This window comes from Hypomesus transpacificus, unplaced genomic scaffold (genome assembly GCF_021917145.1).
Source record: "Hypomesus transpacificus isolate Combined female unplaced genomic scaffold, fHypTra1 scaffold_273, whole genome shotgun sequence".
In the NCBI taxonomy this organism is placed as follows: Eukaryota; Metazoa; Chordata; class Actinopteri; order Osmeriformes; family Osmeridae; genus Hypomesus; species Hypomesus transpacificus.
Window position 1 is genome coordinate 86668 of NW_025813800.1, and position 19885 is coordinate 106552.

Consider the following 19885-nt stretch of genomic DNA (forward strand, 5'->3'; position numbering starts at 1 on the left):
TTACTCTGCAGTTGATCAACGCTAGCTTGATCCCGACTCTAGAGGGTGATTGGCTGGTCTCACCTGATCTCTTCTGCGCTGTCTGAACATGGGGCTCTTCTGATCCTATGCTAAATTTGGATTTGACTTTCACTTTTGGTGTGTGTGTGTGTGTGGTTGATCACAACTGGGTGGCGATTGCAGTTCTTCGCATACACATCTGTGGATGTCCGTAAGTGTACATGTGTGTAAAAGTGTGTGGGTGTGTTCATGCTGTATGTTGGTGTGTTCATGACCTTCCATCCTGACCTGTGACCTCAGGTTCTGGAGGGGGCGTGGCCGGGCCTGGCCTGTGGGCTTTGGCCGTCATCTTCCTCATCGGCCTCATCGCCTCGGGCTCCTTCATCCTCTACAAGTTCAAGAGGTAGGCGTCACACTGCTCCGGCATGCTTTCATCCCTTCGACCCCTACTGAAGCAACAGTACTGGAGCCCAATAGGAAATCAACAGTCACTTGCATGGTGAAAGGTTACTAGAGGTGATGAAGCAAGTTATCGTACGGAACATAGATTTGGAAACCGCTAACTGTTGATTTGAACTGACTGAAGCACTGCAGGGCAAGCATGAAGAACCATCTCTGAAGCAAAGCGTGGAGATAGATGATACTATCGATAAATGCCTGTTAGGAGATTGAAGCTTGTATTTGCATGCTCATAGTTTGATACACAACTGCACCGGCCAACAGGGCTTCTAAAAACCACCTGTAGACCAATAGGAACCTTCCCCTGCATCCCTACTCACTGGCACCAACTCACTCAAAATGAAATGTGAAACTACAAAGGCCCCATATTTACCCTCCAAAAACTACAAATCCTACAGTTCCTGGCTCAGGACTGAGGACGCCTATCCGCCGCTGTTTTTCAGGAAGCTGCCGGGCCGGAACGTGTACGCCCAGATGCACAACGAGAAGGAGCAGGAGATGACCAGCCCGGTGAGCCACAGCGAGGACACGCAGCACATCATCCAGGGGGAGGAGTTCATCGACGACGACCTGGACTCCCAGACTCTAGGTAACCCGGCCGGAGGTAGCCCCGCCTTCCGTCCCCTTATACGGACTAGCCCCTCCCCCCACCACCTCCACCACTACTACTAACACCACCAAGCCAGCTTACAGCACTGCCAAGGTACCGGAGCCCTTCTGTCTCAAGAACAAAAACACTGATTGACTCTACTTATCTTAGGTTCTAGGCACTAGATTCTGACTCGTGTTACAGGCTAACTGGAATGTAAAGGATTATTGTGAAAGTGAAATATGATATTGTAAGTCATCGAACAGAGATGGATGTGTTAGAGGGAAGTGATTGCTGGTGCGTAGGGTTCTCCATCCAGATGCATGATCTGTAGTAGTCCGTTGAACACACCTGTACTTAACTTGTTGAATCCTAGGCTCATCCTTTAGCCCGACCTGTTTCTTTCCCCACTCTGTCGCCCAGGAAACCATTCGGGCGTGGTCCTGAGCATCAACTCCAGAGAGCTGCACAGCTACCTGACCAGCTGATGGGCCCGCAGCGTGCTAACGTGCTAACAGGCTAGCCAGCTAACGAGCACAGGGACTCTCCTCTCTACTCTGCCTTCTTCAGCCCTGCCCAACCCCCCACCCCCCACACACCCGGCCCTTTCCAGACCCTCCCACTCCCTCAAGAACGAGGAGGAGAATCCAACATGGCGATGCGGCCAAGAAGAAGTTTGTCCTCCATCTCCTCCAACTTCCCTCTTCCCCAGGGCTCTCCCTTGTTCACTCGCCCTGTGGAGCCCAGAGGGACGACTCTCCTCCTCCTCCAGCTGCCCTCGCTCCTTAACTCTCTCTCTCCTCCACAACGTCCCCCGGGGGCTGGGCCACTTTGCTTTCCCCCCCCCCCAGTGTCCTTTGCACCTTGTGTCGTGTTTTGCTCAGTGTGTTCTCATTGGCTAACTCCGCTGATCTGGAGGCGGGACGCGGGCCAGTCAGTGCAGAGAGAGATACGATGACATCACGCGATGTTGTGACACTTACTTCCTGTATCTGTTGTCATCTACGACCACTGCCTCCCTTAGACACGCACCAGATTCACAGACCAGGACAGGGTAGTCCCCACCACAGGTAAGATGAGACTGTGACCAAAAGGCCAACTGTAACAGCCTGTTTTATGGGCCCGTTAGCAGAATGCTAAGCTGATTCCAGACATGGGCAACAGGAGTCCTTCTGATCAACCTCTTTTTCCCTCTCTGGTTGAAGCAAGAGGCTCTGATGAGTTTGTGCCCATTTTTCATTTGACATTGTCTCTTTCTCTCACTCTCTATATCTGTCTTGTATCTCTCTCTCTTTAAGTCTGTACATTTCTCTCTGAAACACGCTCCTCATTGTCTTCAAAATTACATGCAATAATGCTCTTTCTCAGGAAAGAATTACATCGGATGCCCCTTTTAGAATTAGCAGACTCCATTGGAAAAGAACCCAACTGAAACAGACTGTGGCCTCGTGTCTGCAGTTACCGTTACGGTCACTAGGGGGTGGTGTTGCACTTTGATGAATTCCCAAACAGTACTTAAAACATGATGCATTTGGTGGAATCTTTATATACAGGAATTTATTTTACTCAAACCGTCTTTCTTTTCACAGTACAAACTCGCTCGTTTGGTCGGTTATGAAATCTTTGTCTCCTTTGGTGTTTCATGGTTCTCGGTGAATACTGTGAGGTACTGTGCAAGGACGTTTCAGTCCAGTTTGTGTGATTGTGTAGAATGACCAGCACCCAGCATGTCCACCCCCCTGGTAGAGCCTATCACCGTGCCCAAACCAAGCAGAGTCCTGCTCCCTTGGACATTCATTATTTGGGAACTTACTAACAGTTTGACGCCCCCTAACCACTGCTAAATGTACCCCCTCTCCCCCCCCTCCGGAGACCAGGTTGTTGTCATGGAAACAAATGGGCATGGCTGTCTTTTTTTTTTAATGAGCCTATATTAGGCATTGGCCAGTGGTGGTGTATGTCTCCGTAGAATTTGGTTTTATTGTACATATATGTGTATATATGAGCGACGACAGCCGTCTGTACATAGGCCCACGTGCACAGGACTGTGAGGACTTTACTCTAATACCAAAACACACCCTTTTTTCGTTCTTCTCAAGCCCCCATCCTCGGTTGAAAACTTCAACATGCTCCTGGCGAGGAGAGCATTGCCTGCTTTTAGTCAACAATCGTTTGACATCATTGACAGCGTGTCGGTGTGGCCATTTCACGCCCCTGCTTGTGGTAGTTATTTTTTCTGTAATCATCGTTAACTGGAAAGGATCTCATGGTGTTGTATCTACAATATTCACTTTTGGAACACACACACACAGTACGAAATGTGTATGTTTTTTTAATCTTATTTTTGTAACCATTGGTCGGTACATTTGTCTTTCTGCTGCAATCGTTTCATTTTCTCTAACGATGTAACTGGTTTGCGCAGTTTTGGAAGGAAGGAAAGGTCTTCATGTAATGTTTAGTAGTTGGCCTCCATACTCTGAAGCCAAGTCCGGAGGGGTATGAAGGAGCCACCAGAGCAGGTACGCAGGTCTGGAACAGTATCAGGATACTGTCAGCCTTTCTGGGGCTCTATGTGTTTGATAAAGACAGACTCAAGGTCGCACTGGTCACTTGTAACAGGCTTGTGTTTTTCCTCATATTTTGTACATACGCTCACGTTTGGCTTGTTTTTTTCTTGTGATGTGTTGTCTGATATGATTTGTTTCCCTGATTTGTTTCCCTTATTGAAAGGGGGGGGGGGGGGGGGGGGGGTGTACTAAATCTGATATTTGTGAAGGACGTTCACTGTTGACACAAACTGTGAAATTGACCGCACAGTTTTATTAATATTTAGTTTGTTTGATTTTTTGGCATAAAAATGTTTGAAGTCTTCAATGGGAAGCATAGTGCACTTAACCTGCATTCTGGAATAAAATCACTCCCATAACTGTACATTGTTAGTATCATATTTGGCTTGTCGAGGCAAGCAGCTAAGGGGACTACAGTAACACAACCAGTTAGCACACAAACTACAGATGTTTGTAAAGAGGTTTAATACTTATGTACAGTTGTTTGTCACCAAGTCAGCGACTGTCAGTACTACAACGGAGTAGAAAATGTCTAAGGTGCAAAACAAACGCTAGATTATTTTTCCCTTACCCCACTGAAAAACAATCCTTCTCCTCCATAGACCCCCTTCCGCAAAACTATGTACAATGGGGTTCACATTGATCAACTTCACCTGTGATCGGCCCATGTCAAGGCAGTTTGAGAAGGAAGCAGGGCGTCAGAGTTGACCTCTGGGATATCTCCGGATGGAATCCCTCTTTTAATGGTAACATGCAGACTAGCTCTAACATGCAGACTAGTTCTAACATGCTGACTAGCTCTAACATGCAGACTAGTTCTAACATGCTGACTAGCTCGAACATGCTGATCAGCTGTAGCTTGCAGAAATGTGGGGCTAAAACTGAAATGACAGAAAAGGGGATAAAAATGGATATACAGAACTTGGAGTGGAATAAAACACCTTTGGTGGGTCATACTAATCAGCCAATAGTACCCAAAACATGCCAGTACGGATAACCAAAACAACCCAATAGTCCCCCCAAACATGCTAATCTGGATAACCAACTCTACCCAAAAGATGCCAGTACGGATATCCAAAACATGCCAGTACAGATAACCTAAACAACCCCAAAAGTGTCTAAAACATGCCAGTACAGATAACCTAAACAACCCCAAAAGTGTCTAAAACATGCAAGTACAGATACACAAAGCAAACCTATCCATAGGTACTGTTGGTTGTCCTAACAAGGATGTTTTGGGTACTATTCGGTTGGTTTGGGTGACATTGGTATCTGTACTGGCATGTTTTGGGTTATTTGGGATGATGAGAATGACCCTTGTTAGTGGCGATTTCGTTTTAGCAACATGCTATTTGAACCTGACAACAAAAACACCATGACACTAAACACACTTGAATTTAGGGACATGTGCCTTGAGCAAATGCTAGCTGTTGCAGTAGAACATAAACAAGGCTAGTCCTTCTCTAGCATCCTAACAGAGAACATAGCACCTTGGTACACAAAGGCAGTGTAAATATGGCAACATTGGTAGTGCCCATGTGTAAAACCCATTATCAAAAGCACCATTAGAAATAACTGTGTGTGTGTGCGCGTCAAATAGGCTAACAACTGAAGCTCAAGAATTTGTATCTGGGTCACGGTTCCATGACAGAACCCGCAAAACACAGTCCAAACCAACATCATGCTGCAATGCACACACCACAAATATCTGAGTGAATATTAGTGAAGGGGACTGAGAACTTGTGTCTACAGCAATCTATGCTATGAAAGAACTTTTAAATATGAACATAAATAAACAGGGAAGTTGAAACATTTACAAATAAATACTTAGTTCTGCATTTGGACATTTTAACTCCCAATCAGACTGAGAAATAGGGAAAGGAATATGGGTAAAAATAAAAAATGACCTTGCAATAGCTGTAACCACGTAGGTGCATCCATGCCCAGTTGTGTGCAGCGTTAGCCTTAAAGCTACTGGTCGCAGCTAAGAAAAGAGGCCAGTACAAATGGCACAACAGACTCCTGTATGTCAAGCAAGCCTCATATAACGCATTGAATTATAAAATAGAACGCTAAAAAGAGTGACACTCAAGGTCTGTATGTTGTGGCAATACAGGTATGTAAGTATGTTAAAATCATCCATATGTGTCTTAGATGTCTATGCTAGTGTACCCCCCCCCCTCCTCCCTCCCCAACACGTTCCCATGTGAACAGTTTTAAATAAATATATACATAAAAAACAAGAGAAGCCTTATGATGATGTGTCTATGTGCCGGTCTTCATTTCCCATTCCTGCAAGAGAGGGGGGGGAAAACATTGTTACAAGAGGGTCAAACATTCCTGGTCAATTTCCGGAATTCTTTCAATCTTTCTCACCAAAACGAAAAACCATTATCGAAATCCCTCCGCCATGTTCTTATTCTCTCTATTCAGCAATTCATAGAAGAATACAGACTGTGACATGAGAATACACCATGAGGCCAGCCTATGTCCTGCATCTCACCTTGGCCTTTCTGAGGACGTGTCCGCGCACCGGCGGGGGCTTCTGATTGGCCTGTCTGCGGAGGAGGGAGGCGCTGTTGACGGGCAGCGAGCAGGACTCGGTGTCGCTGGTGTCACAGCTGGAGAAGGGAGAGGACTCCTGTGTCCGCCGCAGCAACACCGGGGACTGGACACACACACACAATTCGAATGACCTTTTCATCATGTCAATGTGTCAGCACAATGTCTAAGAAACAAACTAAGAATCTGAATGTGTTAAGTTTCCAGCTGCCAACATTAGCATGCACAGGTTCCACTAACACCAAGTGTGACAATTCCATCACATGGAAATCCATCAAAACCCTATAAAGCTTCACCACGGCAACCGTGCGGTCCCAGGCTTACATGGTGCAGTACCACTAAGGTATGGGTTGCGCCGGGGTGTCCTACCTGGGGGCTGGAGGTCCCAGACTTGGGCTCGATGCTGAGGCCCAGGGTGACCCCTCCGCTGAGGGCCTTCTTCAAGCTCTCCTTCACCTCGGTCAGGTCCAGCTCCAGGGTCACCCTCTCCTCCTCCTTCTGCTTGCACTCCTCCTCCGCCTTCTTCAGACGCTCCGTCAGGCTGGCCTGGGAACGCTTGCCTGGTGGGGGGGAACAGTGTGTGTGAGAGCGTTGGAGATAACGTGTGTGTGTGTGGGGGCCTTCTGGCCCTCCCCAGCGCTGTCCCCCCTCCCTCCCTCACCAGCGGTGGCCTCCAGGGCGCTGCGTAGCTCCCTCCTCTCCTTCTTCAGCTGGCTCAGGCGGTTCCTGATGTCCTGCTTCCTCCTCATCAGCTCCTCCTCCCTGGCCTGCAGGCGCTTGGCGTCGGCCTCCACGCGGTTCTTGCCGTACCTGTACTGCTCCGCACCTGGGGACAGCAGACACTGGAGGGTTAGACTCTCACACAGCTAAAGGGGGAGGGGGGAGAGTAGCGAGGGGGGAGGGGAGGAGAGGGTGAGAGGGGAGAGATTTGACCAGGAACCCATTGAACCCAAACCTTGGTCTAAAAGCCGTCATTAATCACACAGGGACCGTCTCTACTGGAAAATTCACAGAACATAACCACTATGGGCCAGTCTCCACACCACTAAGTGTGTGTGTTAGTGCACACATCGAGACGATGTACTCCATCAAAACACCGCCAAGGGACACGTTCACCCTCCACACAACAGTAATGGGGGGTTGACACCATAAATATATGGATAGTGTCAAATCGAATCAATTCAACAAGACACATTGTTGGTATTTGGTCCTAGCACTGCAAAACCGTGGTTGAAAACCCTGGTCGTTCACACATTACTTAAAACATAGCTGCCCCACGCCCCCCCCCCCCGCCACAAAGATCAGACCAGACCAACTCAGTCTGTCAACATAGCTGTGTGTTCTTCTGTTGTCGCTGGTATTTCAGTTGTGTGAACGTTGACTGGACGGTAAAAGAACATTGTGGGTAACGTTTGCGTGAACGTTGTCTAAACATTTGTTGTGGTTGTGTGAATGTAGACTGAATGTGGCGTCTATGGTCTGCCTGTTGCCTGTTTACTTAATGTTGTCTGTCTGTGGGTGGGGAGTCCACGCTCCATGGATCATGCTGAACCCAGTGGCTTTTAAGGAAGTCATATTAGCTCTGAAAGATATTTACTGCTAGATCCACTGTCATTAGGACATTCCGTCATTTTCCAGATTCTTCTCGGGCTCCTTCTTTCTAAAAATCCATCAGTAGTGGCCAGACTTACTGTCTGCTAGGGTGAGACACACACAGACAAGCCAGACTCTTACTGGAGTTGGTGCGTTTCACAGGCGCTGTTCCATTGGTGGTTCCGACCTTCTTGCCCTGGTTCTTGTCTGCCTTCTGCTTCGACGCCGTCCCATTGGTCACCGGGGCCTTCTTCCCCTTCAGCTGAATGGTGGACAAACAAGAAAGAGGTAAAGAACCAATGGTTACACTCCAAAACGGTCTGTGTTGCAGCGAGTATCTACACTGTAAATAACTGCCCATAAAACCAATAACACAGTTCTAATAAAAATCAACAGACCCTCCGAGTACCGGGGGACAGTGAACGTCAACATGAACTACTTTATCTCCAGCTGTGTAAATATACCTTACGAGAGGTAAACACCCAACTGTTTTATACCACCAGTCCCTCTCTCAACTCAATCCCACAAGAATCAAAGAACTCTACAAGTCGGGGCCGATGGACTGTGATCGCTCCGTACTAAAACAGTCACGGCATTGGACTTACTACTTTAGAGTTCCACTTCAATTAGCTTCACTAAAAAGGCAAGGGAACCATTGAGCTGGCCCGAGTTCTACGTCGACCAGGATTAAGTGCGTCTAAATACTAGAGCGGTGTGGGGGGGGGGGGGGGGGCTTTGTGGTCCAGGGTTTCGATGTTAGCACCCCCCTTGGCCGCGCCACACACTCGCACACATCAAAGGAGCCCTGGGGAGACCACAGCTACACAGGGGGCGCTTGACGATGCATGTGGGCTCAGCCCAGCCGGGTGGCACTTCCAGAGACAAACGATCGCGTCGTAAAAACATAACTATATACACACGACACAGGAGTCTGTGGCTGTACAGGGGGGGGGGGGGGGGGGGGGGGTTATGAAGCACACACACCAGCTTGCCTAACACGGTGTGTACATATGTGTTATACAGTACACGGTCCCTGTAGACACATATCAGTTCATCAGTCTAACCTTTTATATATTTTTACACACACACACACACATCAAAAAGTGAACCCCTCTAAAAAGCTGGGTGGTCTACAGTGAGAGGATGAATAATGTGACCTGAACGCAAACTACTGATACTTGATCCTCCCTCCCTCCGAGAGGTACATATCCTGACTCAGGCTTACGGCAGCATGGTCAATGTCTGAGAAAGTCCCACACACACACACACACACACAGAGACACACACACACACACAGAGACACACACCCACACAGAGACACACACACACACCGCTGGACAGCACAGTGTGCATAAACCCTGCATGGTTTTAATCAGATCACTTAGAGCTCCGATCCAGCAGGCCCTTGGGAGGGGGCAGGAGGAGAGGGGGATTGTGGGGGATGGAGGAAAGAGGACCTGAGATTCTGGGTGGCCCGCGTCAATACCCATGTATTCAAATCAGAGCGTGCTCCAGAGGGAACAATGAACGGGAGAACTAATGAGACGTGAGTCTAGAACCCAGCCCTTCTCCTATTGGCTGACATCTCTCACCTTGGTCTCCCAGGAAACAGCTATTCAGCAGAGAGAGAAAGGGTTAGCATGTTAGAAAGCAGGCGGGCAGTTAGAAAGTTAGTCACCTGAGCAGCATCTTTAGAGTTAGCCTTGGCTGAGGAAGAGGAGGAAGAGGAAGAGAGGAATTTGGAGGAGATGGGGCCAGGGGTTTTGTAATGGCTGGAGGAGGAGGCCGGGCGGCTGGGCTTGGGGGAGTAGCGGGACGCCAGCTTGGGCGAGGGCATGTTCTCATACAGGTCAGCGTTCTCATAGTGCACGTCCTCTCTCTGTCGCCCCCCGCTGGCTGGGCTGGAGTACAGTGCCTCGGGATCCTTGGTTAGGTCAGCATGCAGGGAGGGAGGGAGGGAGGGAGGGAGGGAGGGGAGGGAGGGAGGGAAAAAGAAAGGAAACAAAAGACAGAAAAAGAAAGCGTACACAGATAAAGCAAGCAGAGGAGGAATAGAGGGGGGGGGGGGGGGGGGGGGAAGATGGCAAAAAGGTTGTTATTGTTACTGCCAGAGAGTTAGTACTGAGGACCAGGAAGTCCAGTCAGCGGTATTAGTCAGAAATGGGAATACAGACGAGGACGAGAGGGAGAAACAGAGCGCTAGACCACAGAACCTCTGACACTAAAGCTGTATGTGTGTGTGTGTCCTTACCGTTCCGTTGATGGGCACGTCGTCGTAGTGCAGGGCCATGCCAGACGGGCAGGCGTATCCGTTGACGGGGTTGTCCAGATACGGGTTTGGGGAAATGGCACGCTTGCTCGTGAAGCTGAGGGGGGAAAGAACGCCAGCAGAGCTTCACAAACACTGCTCTGAAAGGAGGGGATATCCACACGGACACACACCTGGAAAGATCTGACGCTTGATGGGATACGGGCATAATCATGCTACTGAAGGACCCATCACTCTCGACCCGACGTCTGAGATCTCATGTTGTGCCTGAGTCTAAGCTAGGCGTGTGTGTGCCTCCCCATAAGGACCGAGGTCTCAGGTAGGCGTGTGTCTCACCAGAAGGACTGCTTCGCCAGCTGGATGACGTTGGCGGTGGTCTCCACGTCGATGTAGTCGTAGTGCAGGGCTGCGGGGTCGGTGGTGGAGCCCGACTCTGCCAGGAGGACACCCAGCCAGCGACCCAGCGCCTCTGATGAGGACGCCTGGGGGGGGGAGGGGGAGAGGGGGGGTGAGGAAGGATAGAGTGAACCCCAGGTCAGTGCTGCTTCGGATGACGACACTGAAGGGATCAGTGGGTACCATGTGCATGCCTAAAGGTCTGGGACTGACGTGTGTTTTTCTTAATATGCATGTACGTGTGTGTGTAGAGTATGTGTGTGCCTGTGTGCCTGTGTGTGTGTGTTTACCTCCAGCACGGCCACCTCCTGCCCGTTGCGGAGCAGGCGGAAGGCGTAGGGGTGCTTCTGGTCGAGGCCGGGGCTGACCTCGCAGCCTCTCAGGGGCAGCGAGGCCATGTGGCTCTTGAGGTCGGCGCGGTCCTTGTGCAGCAGCAGCTGGTTGTCTTTCAGACGGCACCAGCGCTCCCGCCAGCGGTTATTGGACAGCACGTTCAGATAGCCTGTCAATCAAGGGCACCCAGCCAATTAGGTGAGGTGGGGGCGGATGACGACACGTCAAAACTGGATGTGAAACTCAACATGCATAACAGTGGTCAATGTCACTCCGATAGTATACAGTCTAAATACAAGTATATATACTTATACAATGTATACTGATAAGTATAAATGATCACAGGAACATGAGATTAGGATAAGGTTTGAACCTAATCTCAGTGCAATGACTAAGTACCATGTCGGTCTAAGTCTTAGTCATTGCACTGTCTTAGACTCTAAGACATCGACCCTCGTAGATGAATGTGGCTGTCCTAGGAGCAGGTGACGTGACTGTCGCTTACCACAGGTGGGCACATCCTCCTCTGCAGAGGACGTCTGCTCGTCAGTGGACGGCTTCTTCCTGCCCAGGCCAATGATCTTGGTGATCTTTTTCCCCGCCCCCTTCCCCACAGTCCCTCCCTTCTGCTCCGCCTTCGAGCTCTTCTTCCCTTTGCCTGAGGGAGAGGAAGAGAAAGAGAGGGGGGAGAGGGAGAGGAAGACAGTGCGATGGGAAAGACAAAGAGAGAAATGGAGGGAAAATGTAACCTTGAACCTGTAGCAGAATAGAATACTTTATCCCCACAGGTGGAAATTTCCTTTGGCAGTCGTGACATCCAGTCCATCCAACCAACACACTGTGGCCTGAGGTGATGAGTGTGTTTCATGATTCAAGGTGAAAATGGCTTCAATATCGTGTGAAAAACCAGCCAAAGCATTCATGACGGTGCACATTCTCCTGTAAATCCCACTAAACTAGTCTAAGCTAGGTCTTAAGAGTCTGTCTCTTGGTTCCTGTCTCCCACTCCTCTCTGGGTGTTGTTGGGATAGTGTGGTTAGTGGTCAGATAGTTTGGTAGACAACGTCCACAGCCATGCAGCAGGACAGGAGACAACAAGAACGACAGGAATGGACAGAGGAGGAACTTATTTAGTGTGTGTTTGTGTGTGTGTGAGAGAGAGAGTGACTTCACTCATGAGACGGGGGTGAAAAGGGTGAATTTCCCCTCAGTGATGTCATTATACAGAGACAGCTGACATTGGAGTGTTTCAACAGACACACACACACACACCATCAGCTCTCTGCAGTGCCGGTTAGTCAGATGGCGTTACAGTACCACATCAAGGAATGGTATCTTCACCATGGCGACATTTTAAATTAAATGTGTTGCCATCTGCACCCCATACCTTCTTGGGATTGTCACACCGCACACACACATGCGTGGGCCTAAGGTGGAAACCAGACACACAGATGTGAAAACACTTCACTTGGTTAAAAAAAAAAAAAAAAAAAAAAAGGGTTATTAGTCTTTTTCCTGGAGAGATGGGGAAATGTGCGTGATCAGGCTCATCCGATTCCCTCTGAATCAGAGTCGCCCGTCTGTTACCAGCGCTGGAAGGAATGGAGCTGATTAAGCAAAAACATTTTTAAAAAGAATTGACATATTTTCCCTCCTCTTCGTCAGACAGAATGTGTAGGCAGGGTGAGAGAGAGTGCAGAGACAGTGTGTGTGTGTCTGTCGTTTGTTTTGATGACAGCAAACTGAGATGTCTGAAGAGACAAGAGTCCAAAAGTGGGTGTGAAGCCAGAGTCAATCGTTGTATTGACACTATATAGGCTAACACTAAACATTCTAAGGCGGCGCTAACTTGCAATTCCCCTCCAATCCTCTAGAGGGACATCTTTCATTCATTTATCCCATTTTCAGGAATAACCAAAAACACTAAATGAAAACCATCATTGAAATAGATAAATCTGCCAAAACGTGTCAAATGTAATCTAACAGAACACATTGAATTTATGTCATTTGGGGGTAAAAAACTAAAAAAGTGTTGTCATATATCAAAATCAATTGTGTTTTCACAGCTGCAATATGCAAACAGTTTAGGTGCCTCTGAATCACAGCCCAATGCTGAGCAAGCAATCCCCCCAGGACTGGAATTTACTACTATTGAGAAACCAGTCTTCTCACATGGAAAAAAAAAAACACCCATGTTTGTCTGTCTTGAAAAAGTAGAGTTTGGGTTCTAAATCCTAGAGAACCCAAACAGGGATCCCTGACAAGTGAAGGGAAGATTCTGTCCTCCTGGAATTGAACCTGTCAGGTCAACAAACGCTAAATAATCCCAGCAGCTCTTCAGACAGTGCAGCTATCATCTTCCTGTCTCTGCATTGGAAGACGGCGTGCTTCCATTAAGAAGAAATACCTCATAAATTTACGTTTCAAATGTCGGATCGTAACAAGCTGCTATTCCGTGTCCGACAAATTGGCTCATGGAAGAAAAAAAAAGGTCCCTCTTCGCTGTATGAGGTCTAACTAATGGCTGACAGGACTGGGATGGTCACGGTCATCGTGGTGGAAGAAGCTCTTATCACAGGTTGGAAAGACCAAGCCTACAGCTGCTCTGCACAGCTGATACCCATCACTTCTCAATGGAACCAGGGAAGAAAGAGTGCACAGATGCAAATTTGCAGGGACTGGAAACACTGGGTTAGGCTTCTGAAGCTATGTATGTATGTATGTATGTATGTATGTGTGTGTGTGTGTGTCATCATGTCTTACCGTTGTCCTTACAGTCTCCATTGTGTCCGTTCTCGTGAGGCTGCTCTCCATCTGAGCTGGGCCTGTCACATGACACCTTCTGGAACGCAGCCTACAGTCAGTATGATACACACGCATATATATACACACACACACACACACACACAGGTCCTAAAGGATGCATACACACTCATCCACACACACACTACATAAATGTCCTCCACACACACACACGTACAGAGACAAGCGCACACACACCCGCACCTTTACGAGAGTGCCCCAGGGGCGTCTCTGCTGTCTGTGTTCGACTAACACACAGCAGTAAAAGCTGTAATAGGCCTTCATTAGACGTGTGTGGAGGGGGGGCTGGAGGGTTGCAGTCTGGGGCAAGCAAGTAAACCACGGATGGAGCCATTCTGTGTGTGTGTGTGTGTGTTTACAGGTAATATATGCGTGTTCATATTTGAGAATTCTTGTGAGTGTTTTTAGTTTACGTGTGTTTATGTGTGTGTTTTGAGGTGGAAAATGACTTAGATCAGAGAGACTTTAATGACAAACTTCTCCCTAACTGGCTCAGTAGGCAGAAGCCAAGCCTAATTATTCATACATAACATGTTACAGATGCTCTCCGCCAGTTTAACAGCGCACTCTACTGTATATTTGTGTGTTTGTGTGTGTGTGAGCGGATGAGAAAGAGAAAACGACAGAGGGACAGAGTGGGGAGTGAGTGTGTGTGCACACGTTTACCTTCTCCAGCTCAGGCTTGTGTACCGGGGAACCGGAGGCAGGTCCTTCCGAATCCACGTGACCGTTGAGGCACACCTCTCTCATGACCTATACACCAAACACACCAGCTGTGTTAGACGGGGCTTCACCAGATCATGCAGCCTTCTCTAGGAAACCTAGACTGTTCATGGGCACCATAGGGCGTGTCCCAATCACATTTCAATCCTTTTGCTGGTGCCAATGTACACATTCGCCATAAGAATGACCATGCCAGTCAGCGCATTGACAGGAATCAGAATATTGTCCGCATGTAAACATTCTCGGTGTTGCTGAAGTCCCTCCCCTTACCATGACGAGAGAGACAGAGAGAGGCAGGGAGAGAGAGGGACAGAGAGAGGCAGGGAAAGGGACACAGAGAGGGACAGAGAGAGGCAGGGAAAGAGGCACAGAGAGAGGCAGTGGGGAAGAGAGAAGCCACAAGCCTGCTTCGTATATTAAAGCTCTGACTCAAGCACAGCCAAGAAAGGGCTGCTGTCTGCTTGCATGGTGTTATGAGACAGGCCCAGTCACAGGGAATGAGATATCCAGAGACACTGCAACATAGGCTGTGGGGCGCCAGAGCACATTAGCATCACCTTAGCACTGCCCACAACCTCACAGCATCCTAAACCTGGCAACCCATCAATACTTAAGAGGTTGTTTCATAGAGTCATAAAGGTGGCTGTGGATATAGAATGAGGTGAGCGATGATGCTAAGTTAGGCCAAGCTACGATAGAGTGATTAGGTTTGGACTGAACATACACACAAGCACACTGATACAGGGAAATAGATTTAACACACACACACACACGCACACACACTTCGGCTCAGCAGCCTGTGTTCACCACAGTCTTCTGGGTTTGGCTGGGAGAGAACATAATTGGCCTCGCAGGGAAATTACAGCCTCCATGGTTTTGGCTCAGTAGAGGCCAGCGTGTGTGTGTGTGTGTGCGTATATACCTGCCTGTGTGTGTGTTATCAAGTGTGTGTGTGTGACACAAACTTAAAAGTCTATCTTGTGTCAGTAACAGACATCTCATACACAGGCTCGTTGGCTGGCTCTGCTGGTTCTCTCTGGGTGGGTTTGGCCTTGTTGACGTGTCTGGGAGATGTCGCTGTTGCTACACGACTTGGGAGGCGTTCTCATTGGAGATTTCCACATAGACAAGACTTATGATATCTGGCTGGGGGGGGGGGGAGGGGAGATGAGAGATGGACGGGTTTGTGACTCTTTGGGTTTGTGTATCGGTTACACATCGGTCGTGGTTGAGTGTAGTGACATGGAGGCTTTTTTGTCCGAGTTTACTAGCAATGTGTGGACGATCATGGGTCAAAAGTCTGACACACACCCAGACCCCTCCCCCCACACCCCGATTTCTCAACAGACCAGCTTGAAGAGAGACTGGGCTAGGTTTCTCAGAGCAGGATAAGGGGAGAGGAGGAAGAGGAAGAGGAGGAAACCGTAGATGCAAAGCCAAGAGAGAAAGACTACCAGGTCATCCTGAAAAGAAGGGATTGAAACAAAGGGACGAGGTCAAGGAGAGAAAAAGAAACAACTCTAAATTGCACAGAAACCCACAAAACATTCTGAAAAAGGATAGGGTATCAACATGCTATTGAGTTACATACACAGCTCATTAACACACAATGTCTGCGTTTATCATTAGCGAGTCTGGTTTGGATGGCCCTCACTGCACGAAGGTCTCCACCTCTCTCCTCCTCCCCTTTCCTCCTCTCCTTCTCTCCTTTCTAACGTAGTGTCGATGTAGTGTTGCACGGCTCCGTTTGCAGTGAGGACATGGTATTGGAGTGGACCCATCACTACTAGGGTGGATTTCAGCTGAGAAAGCTTTGTTTCCATGATCCAGTCTTTAATGTGAAACGCAAGGCTGATTGTTATGAAAGCCCCTATGGACGAGAGAAGAGAGGGAGGAAGAGGGAGAAATGGAGAGGAGGACTTGTGAGAGAGCAAGCGTGTGCGCTTGAGCTCATGTGCCTGCATTTGTGTATGTGTATGGGTGAGTGTGCGTGCCTGCATGCACGCACACACACACACACACGTGTATATCGCACGGCGCGTCCAAGGTCTCCTAGCAACCCCGGTATCTAAACACGAGATCGAAACTTCTAATTATTTCTGGCTCGCCGTCTCGCGCACACACCCCTCAGGCTTAATGGCGTTCCGCGCCAGGGAGCCGATCCCTCACCATCACACGGGCTCCTTGAACCCGGGCCAGGAGGCAGGGGGGGAATTGGACCTCGCTGGTTCCAGTGTCACCAGCCCCGAGAAAACCACATGTTTATCAATTATATCCAGTAAACTCCGACGAGAGAAATTGATTGTTGGGCCAACCCCCCCCCAAAAAAGCGCCTGTTTATTCCAGGCTGTTTTATTGCTTCAATGTGTTTTCAATACACGAACACCTGACTAAACACACACCCAACCTCCCCTCTCCGGTCTGATGAGCGCTGCAGGGAGGGTTTGTATATTTGTGCAGGTCTGTTTGCAGGTACGTCTGGACCAATCGAGCGTGCTTCCCCCTGCAGCCAATCAATAAACAGACCGCCATATGGAACTAGTCATCAAATCAGATAAATGTGAAAGAGTTTCTTTCGTGGGTGCCTTTTTGTGTGTGTGTGGAGGGGGGGGGGGGGTCTAGGCCCACTGTACGCACTGTAAGAGGGATAGAGTGGGAGAGAGAGAGAGAGCGAGGCAGAAAGAGTGAGTGAGAGTGAGAGTGAGAGTGAGAGTGAGAGTGAGAGAGAGAGAGAGAGAGAGAGAGAGAGAGAGAGAGAGAGAGAGAGAGAGAGAGAGAGAGAAGCTGGCGTTTCAATCAGGGCGGCTGAATCAGTCTGACGGGCAGAATCGAGACTATTAACTTTTTAGTTGTTTTTTTTATTTTCCAAGCCGCTCCGACGTGCCGTATGAAGAGGTGCTGCAGGGTCCCAGTCTGTAACTACAGCAGGGGGACCGAGTCTGGCAGGAGAGCCGTGGCCGTAACTGGAGCAAGGAGGAAGGGAAGCGAGGGAGGCAAGGGAGGGAAGGAGGGGTGGGGTGTTGGGGGGCGGGGGGGAGGAAGTTTAAACTAGTACTATTAATACCGTACAATAGATTCCCCAGGACAAACAACTGTGTCCAGGGTAATCCCAAGAGGGGCTGAGGTGAAGGTGTGTGTTTGCGTCGAAGTGCTCGCAACAGAGAGGAAAATATTAGCATCTGAAAGATGGATCAGAGGGGGGCAAAGAGATTCACACAGACATCCACAGATTACAGAGAAGTCCTCCAACAATACCTGGAAACAACAGCTCATTAGCTAGGCTAACCTTGGTCGCCGGCACAGCAGGCACAGTCCTTGTTTTCAAAACAAATTCCTTCCACCTCCCCATGTACAATTCCAAAGATTGACTTCCCTTTTGGATACACAAGATGTGCTACCATTCTGTTAGGACCCGAATGGGTCACTGCTACGTAGCACACACACAAACAACACTTCTGCTGTAGCATGTTAGCCTAGCGTTGCGGGACAGCTAGTTACCTTGAGCCACTCCTCAGCCTGCTCCTTGCTGTGTACAGCCAGAACAAGGGCATCTGCCCCTTGGTGGACGATCCTCAGCTCGTGCTTCTTCTTCTTGCCGTCCTTGGGGATGTGAGTGATGCTGCACCCCGATAGGACCAGAACCATCTGGGGGGTGTGGTCTTTGGAAGACTTGTAGCACTGAAGGTGGGGAGGAAGGGGTTTTCCAGAGACTTCAGAACAAGGTCACTCGGCATGATGCGTTTGCGTGTCATCCTACAAACAGTGCGTATCCACGTGTTTCAGAGTATTCTGTATACGCGTTTGTGCGCGCGAGTCAGCGTCTGTGTGTACATGGTGTGTGTGTGTGTGTCAGCGTGTCTCCCTTCCCTACCAGCAGCTTGCTATCCTTGATGACACACAGCAGCTTGGTCCACTGGCCGAAGCGCTTCTTGCGCAGCAGGAAGGCACAGATGCGGGCGTCCTTCACCAGGTCCATGGAGGCCTCCTCGGACGGCCACTGGTGACACATCTTCTGGCCCTTGCCGTCCTCCTCCTCCTCGTCGTACGACTCGTAAGAGCTGCTCATGGCGTCCGAGTCGTAGTCTGGGAGACGGGGAGAGAGGGAAGGATGGGGGGGGGGGGGGGAGAGAGAGGTGGAGGAGTTGAACAATGTAGTGGGGCGGTCTGGGCGCGTGTGCGTTTGTATGTGTAACATGCTGCGTGTGTGTGTGTGTCTGTATCCACTCACTGGAGGTGATGTATTCGGGAGCCTTCCCAGGACTCAGAGGCACAGCCTCCTCATAGTAGCCCTCAGGGAGGGAGGAGCTGGGGAGGGGAGGGGGGCCACTGTCTGGAGGCTGGAGGGGGGAGGGGAGGAGAGAGACAGATGGTGGGAGAGGGAGAAAGAAGAAAAAAGGGAGAAAGAGAGGGGGGGAGAGAGAATCATGGGTCAGTATGCAAAACAACCACCGCCAAGACCGCCACCTAACCATGACAGGGAGGAGCCCAACCACAGGAAGCAGATCACGCGACACGTGGTCACACTGGTGCCACTTCAAACAGGGCCCCCCACGCTGAGGGGCGGCCCGCTCGTCACTGGCCTGGCCCTAAACACGACACGCGGAGGGTTAGGACCTGCACCAGGGAAGTGGAGCTCTGGAGCGCTTCTGTGGTGAGCATCTCCAGAGATGGGGGGGGGGGTGGGGGTGGGGGGAGGAGTGAAGAGAGATGACACTTGAGATTAAAGTCCAACACGGTGAGAAGGGAGAGGGGGAGAAAGAAAAGAGTCTAAGAAGGAGAGAAGAGTTTGAGGGAGGGAGAGAAAGACGGGGGAGGGGGGGGGGAATGAAAACCCTCTCTTTTTGTTATTGTTTGTTTCCAGTTGGTGTTCGCCTGCTTGTCGGGCGCGAGGGGAAGCTAACGTGATCCACATTGGCCGGCACCAAGCGGCGCTCTCTCCATGTTTCAGGCTCTTAAAATAACATTATGGCAACAGTAAAATCTAATCTCATCATCTCACAGCACATGGAAATAAATGTCTTCTTGCTTGACGTTTAACTCTCCGAATCGAGCGTTCCCAGAAATGTGTCTTCCCTCAGAGAGAGAGCGTGTACAGTATGTGTGCATGTATGTATGTGCACGTGTGTGTATGCATGCATGTACAGTATGTATGTATGTGTGTGTGCGTGTCAGTGTACAGAACGTATTTCTCAGCAGCAGAACTGTACCTCAGCTTCATTAACGGTTCCTTAAGGGTCCGTGTAATACCAGAAACACGTGACGAGGTTCTCTCTCGTGTCTAATGTTCATCATCTGCAGCTTGACTCCTCCCACACTCCTCTTACACCTGGCCAATAAAGAGAACTGAAGCTTTTGACTCTGGAAGACCATTTCAAAGAAGGTTGGGTACTTCAAAACTTACAACATTTAAGTCCAAGAGGCAAAGAAACATGTGTCTCTGAAACTGGAAAGTCGGGACATCTCATTGTGAGAAGTTTGGTCATGCAGGCGTTCCAAATGTAGCGATGACCACCTTGCGCCTGAAGAAGAGCTTACGGTTGCTCTCCATAATGAATTCCCCACAAATTCCCC

General features: G+C 49.4%; 2 protein-coding genes across 4 annotated transcripts in view; one reads left to right on the plus strand and one right to left on the minus strand.

The window, feature by feature from the left end:
* Positions 1 to 3175, plus strand: part of sorcs2 (sortilin-related VPS10 domain containing receptor 2) — a 73787-nt gene extending 70612 nt beyond the window's left edge. The window contains exons 26-28 of the mRNA XM_047015114.1: positions 301 to 403; positions 858 to 1048; positions 1472 to 3175. Coding sequence (XP_046871070.1) covers positions 301 to 403; positions 858 to 1048; positions 1472 to 1536 — 359 coding nt within the window. The 3' untranslated portion in view covers positions 1537 to 3175. The remainder of the gene's footprint in view (positions 1 to 300; positions 404 to 857; positions 1049 to 1471) is intronic.
* A 629-nt stretch (positions 3176 to 3804) lies between these two features.
* afap1 (actin filament associated protein 1) overlaps positions 3805 to 19885 on the minus strand; it is a 33635-nt gene continuing 17554 nt past the window's right edge. The window contains exons 4-18 of one of the 3 annotated variants that reach the window (XM_047015117.1): positions 18543 to 18651; positions 18186 to 18397; positions 17813 to 17992; positions 14258 to 14344; positions 13532 to 13610; positions 11274 to 11426; positions 10726 to 10937; positions 10376 to 10521; positions 10022 to 10136; positions 9449 to 9694; positions 7912 to 8032; positions 6839 to 7003; positions 6547 to 6737; positions 6119 to 6283; positions 3805 to 5907 (exon numbers count right to left, since the gene is read on the minus strand). In XM_047015117.1, the coding sequence (XP_046871073.1) occupies positions 5881 to 5907; positions 6119 to 6283; positions 6547 to 6737; positions 6839 to 7003; positions 7912 to 8032; positions 9449 to 9694; positions 10022 to 10136; positions 10376 to 10521; positions 10726 to 10937; positions 11274 to 11426; positions 13532 to 13610; positions 14258 to 14344; positions 17813 to 17992; positions 18186 to 18397; positions 18543 to 18651 (2208 nt within the window). In that variant the 3' untranslated portion in view covers positions 3805 to 5880. The remainder of the gene's footprint in view (positions 5908 to 6118; positions 6284 to 6546; positions 6738 to 6838; positions 7004 to 7911; positions 8033 to 9448; positions 9695 to 10021; positions 10137 to 10375; positions 10522 to 10725; positions 10938 to 11273; positions 11427 to 13531; positions 13611 to 14257; positions 14345 to 17812; positions 17993 to 18185; positions 18398 to 18542; positions 18652 to 19885) is intronic. The other 2 variants (XM_047015116.1, XM_047015115.1) reach the window with 2 other exon arrangements.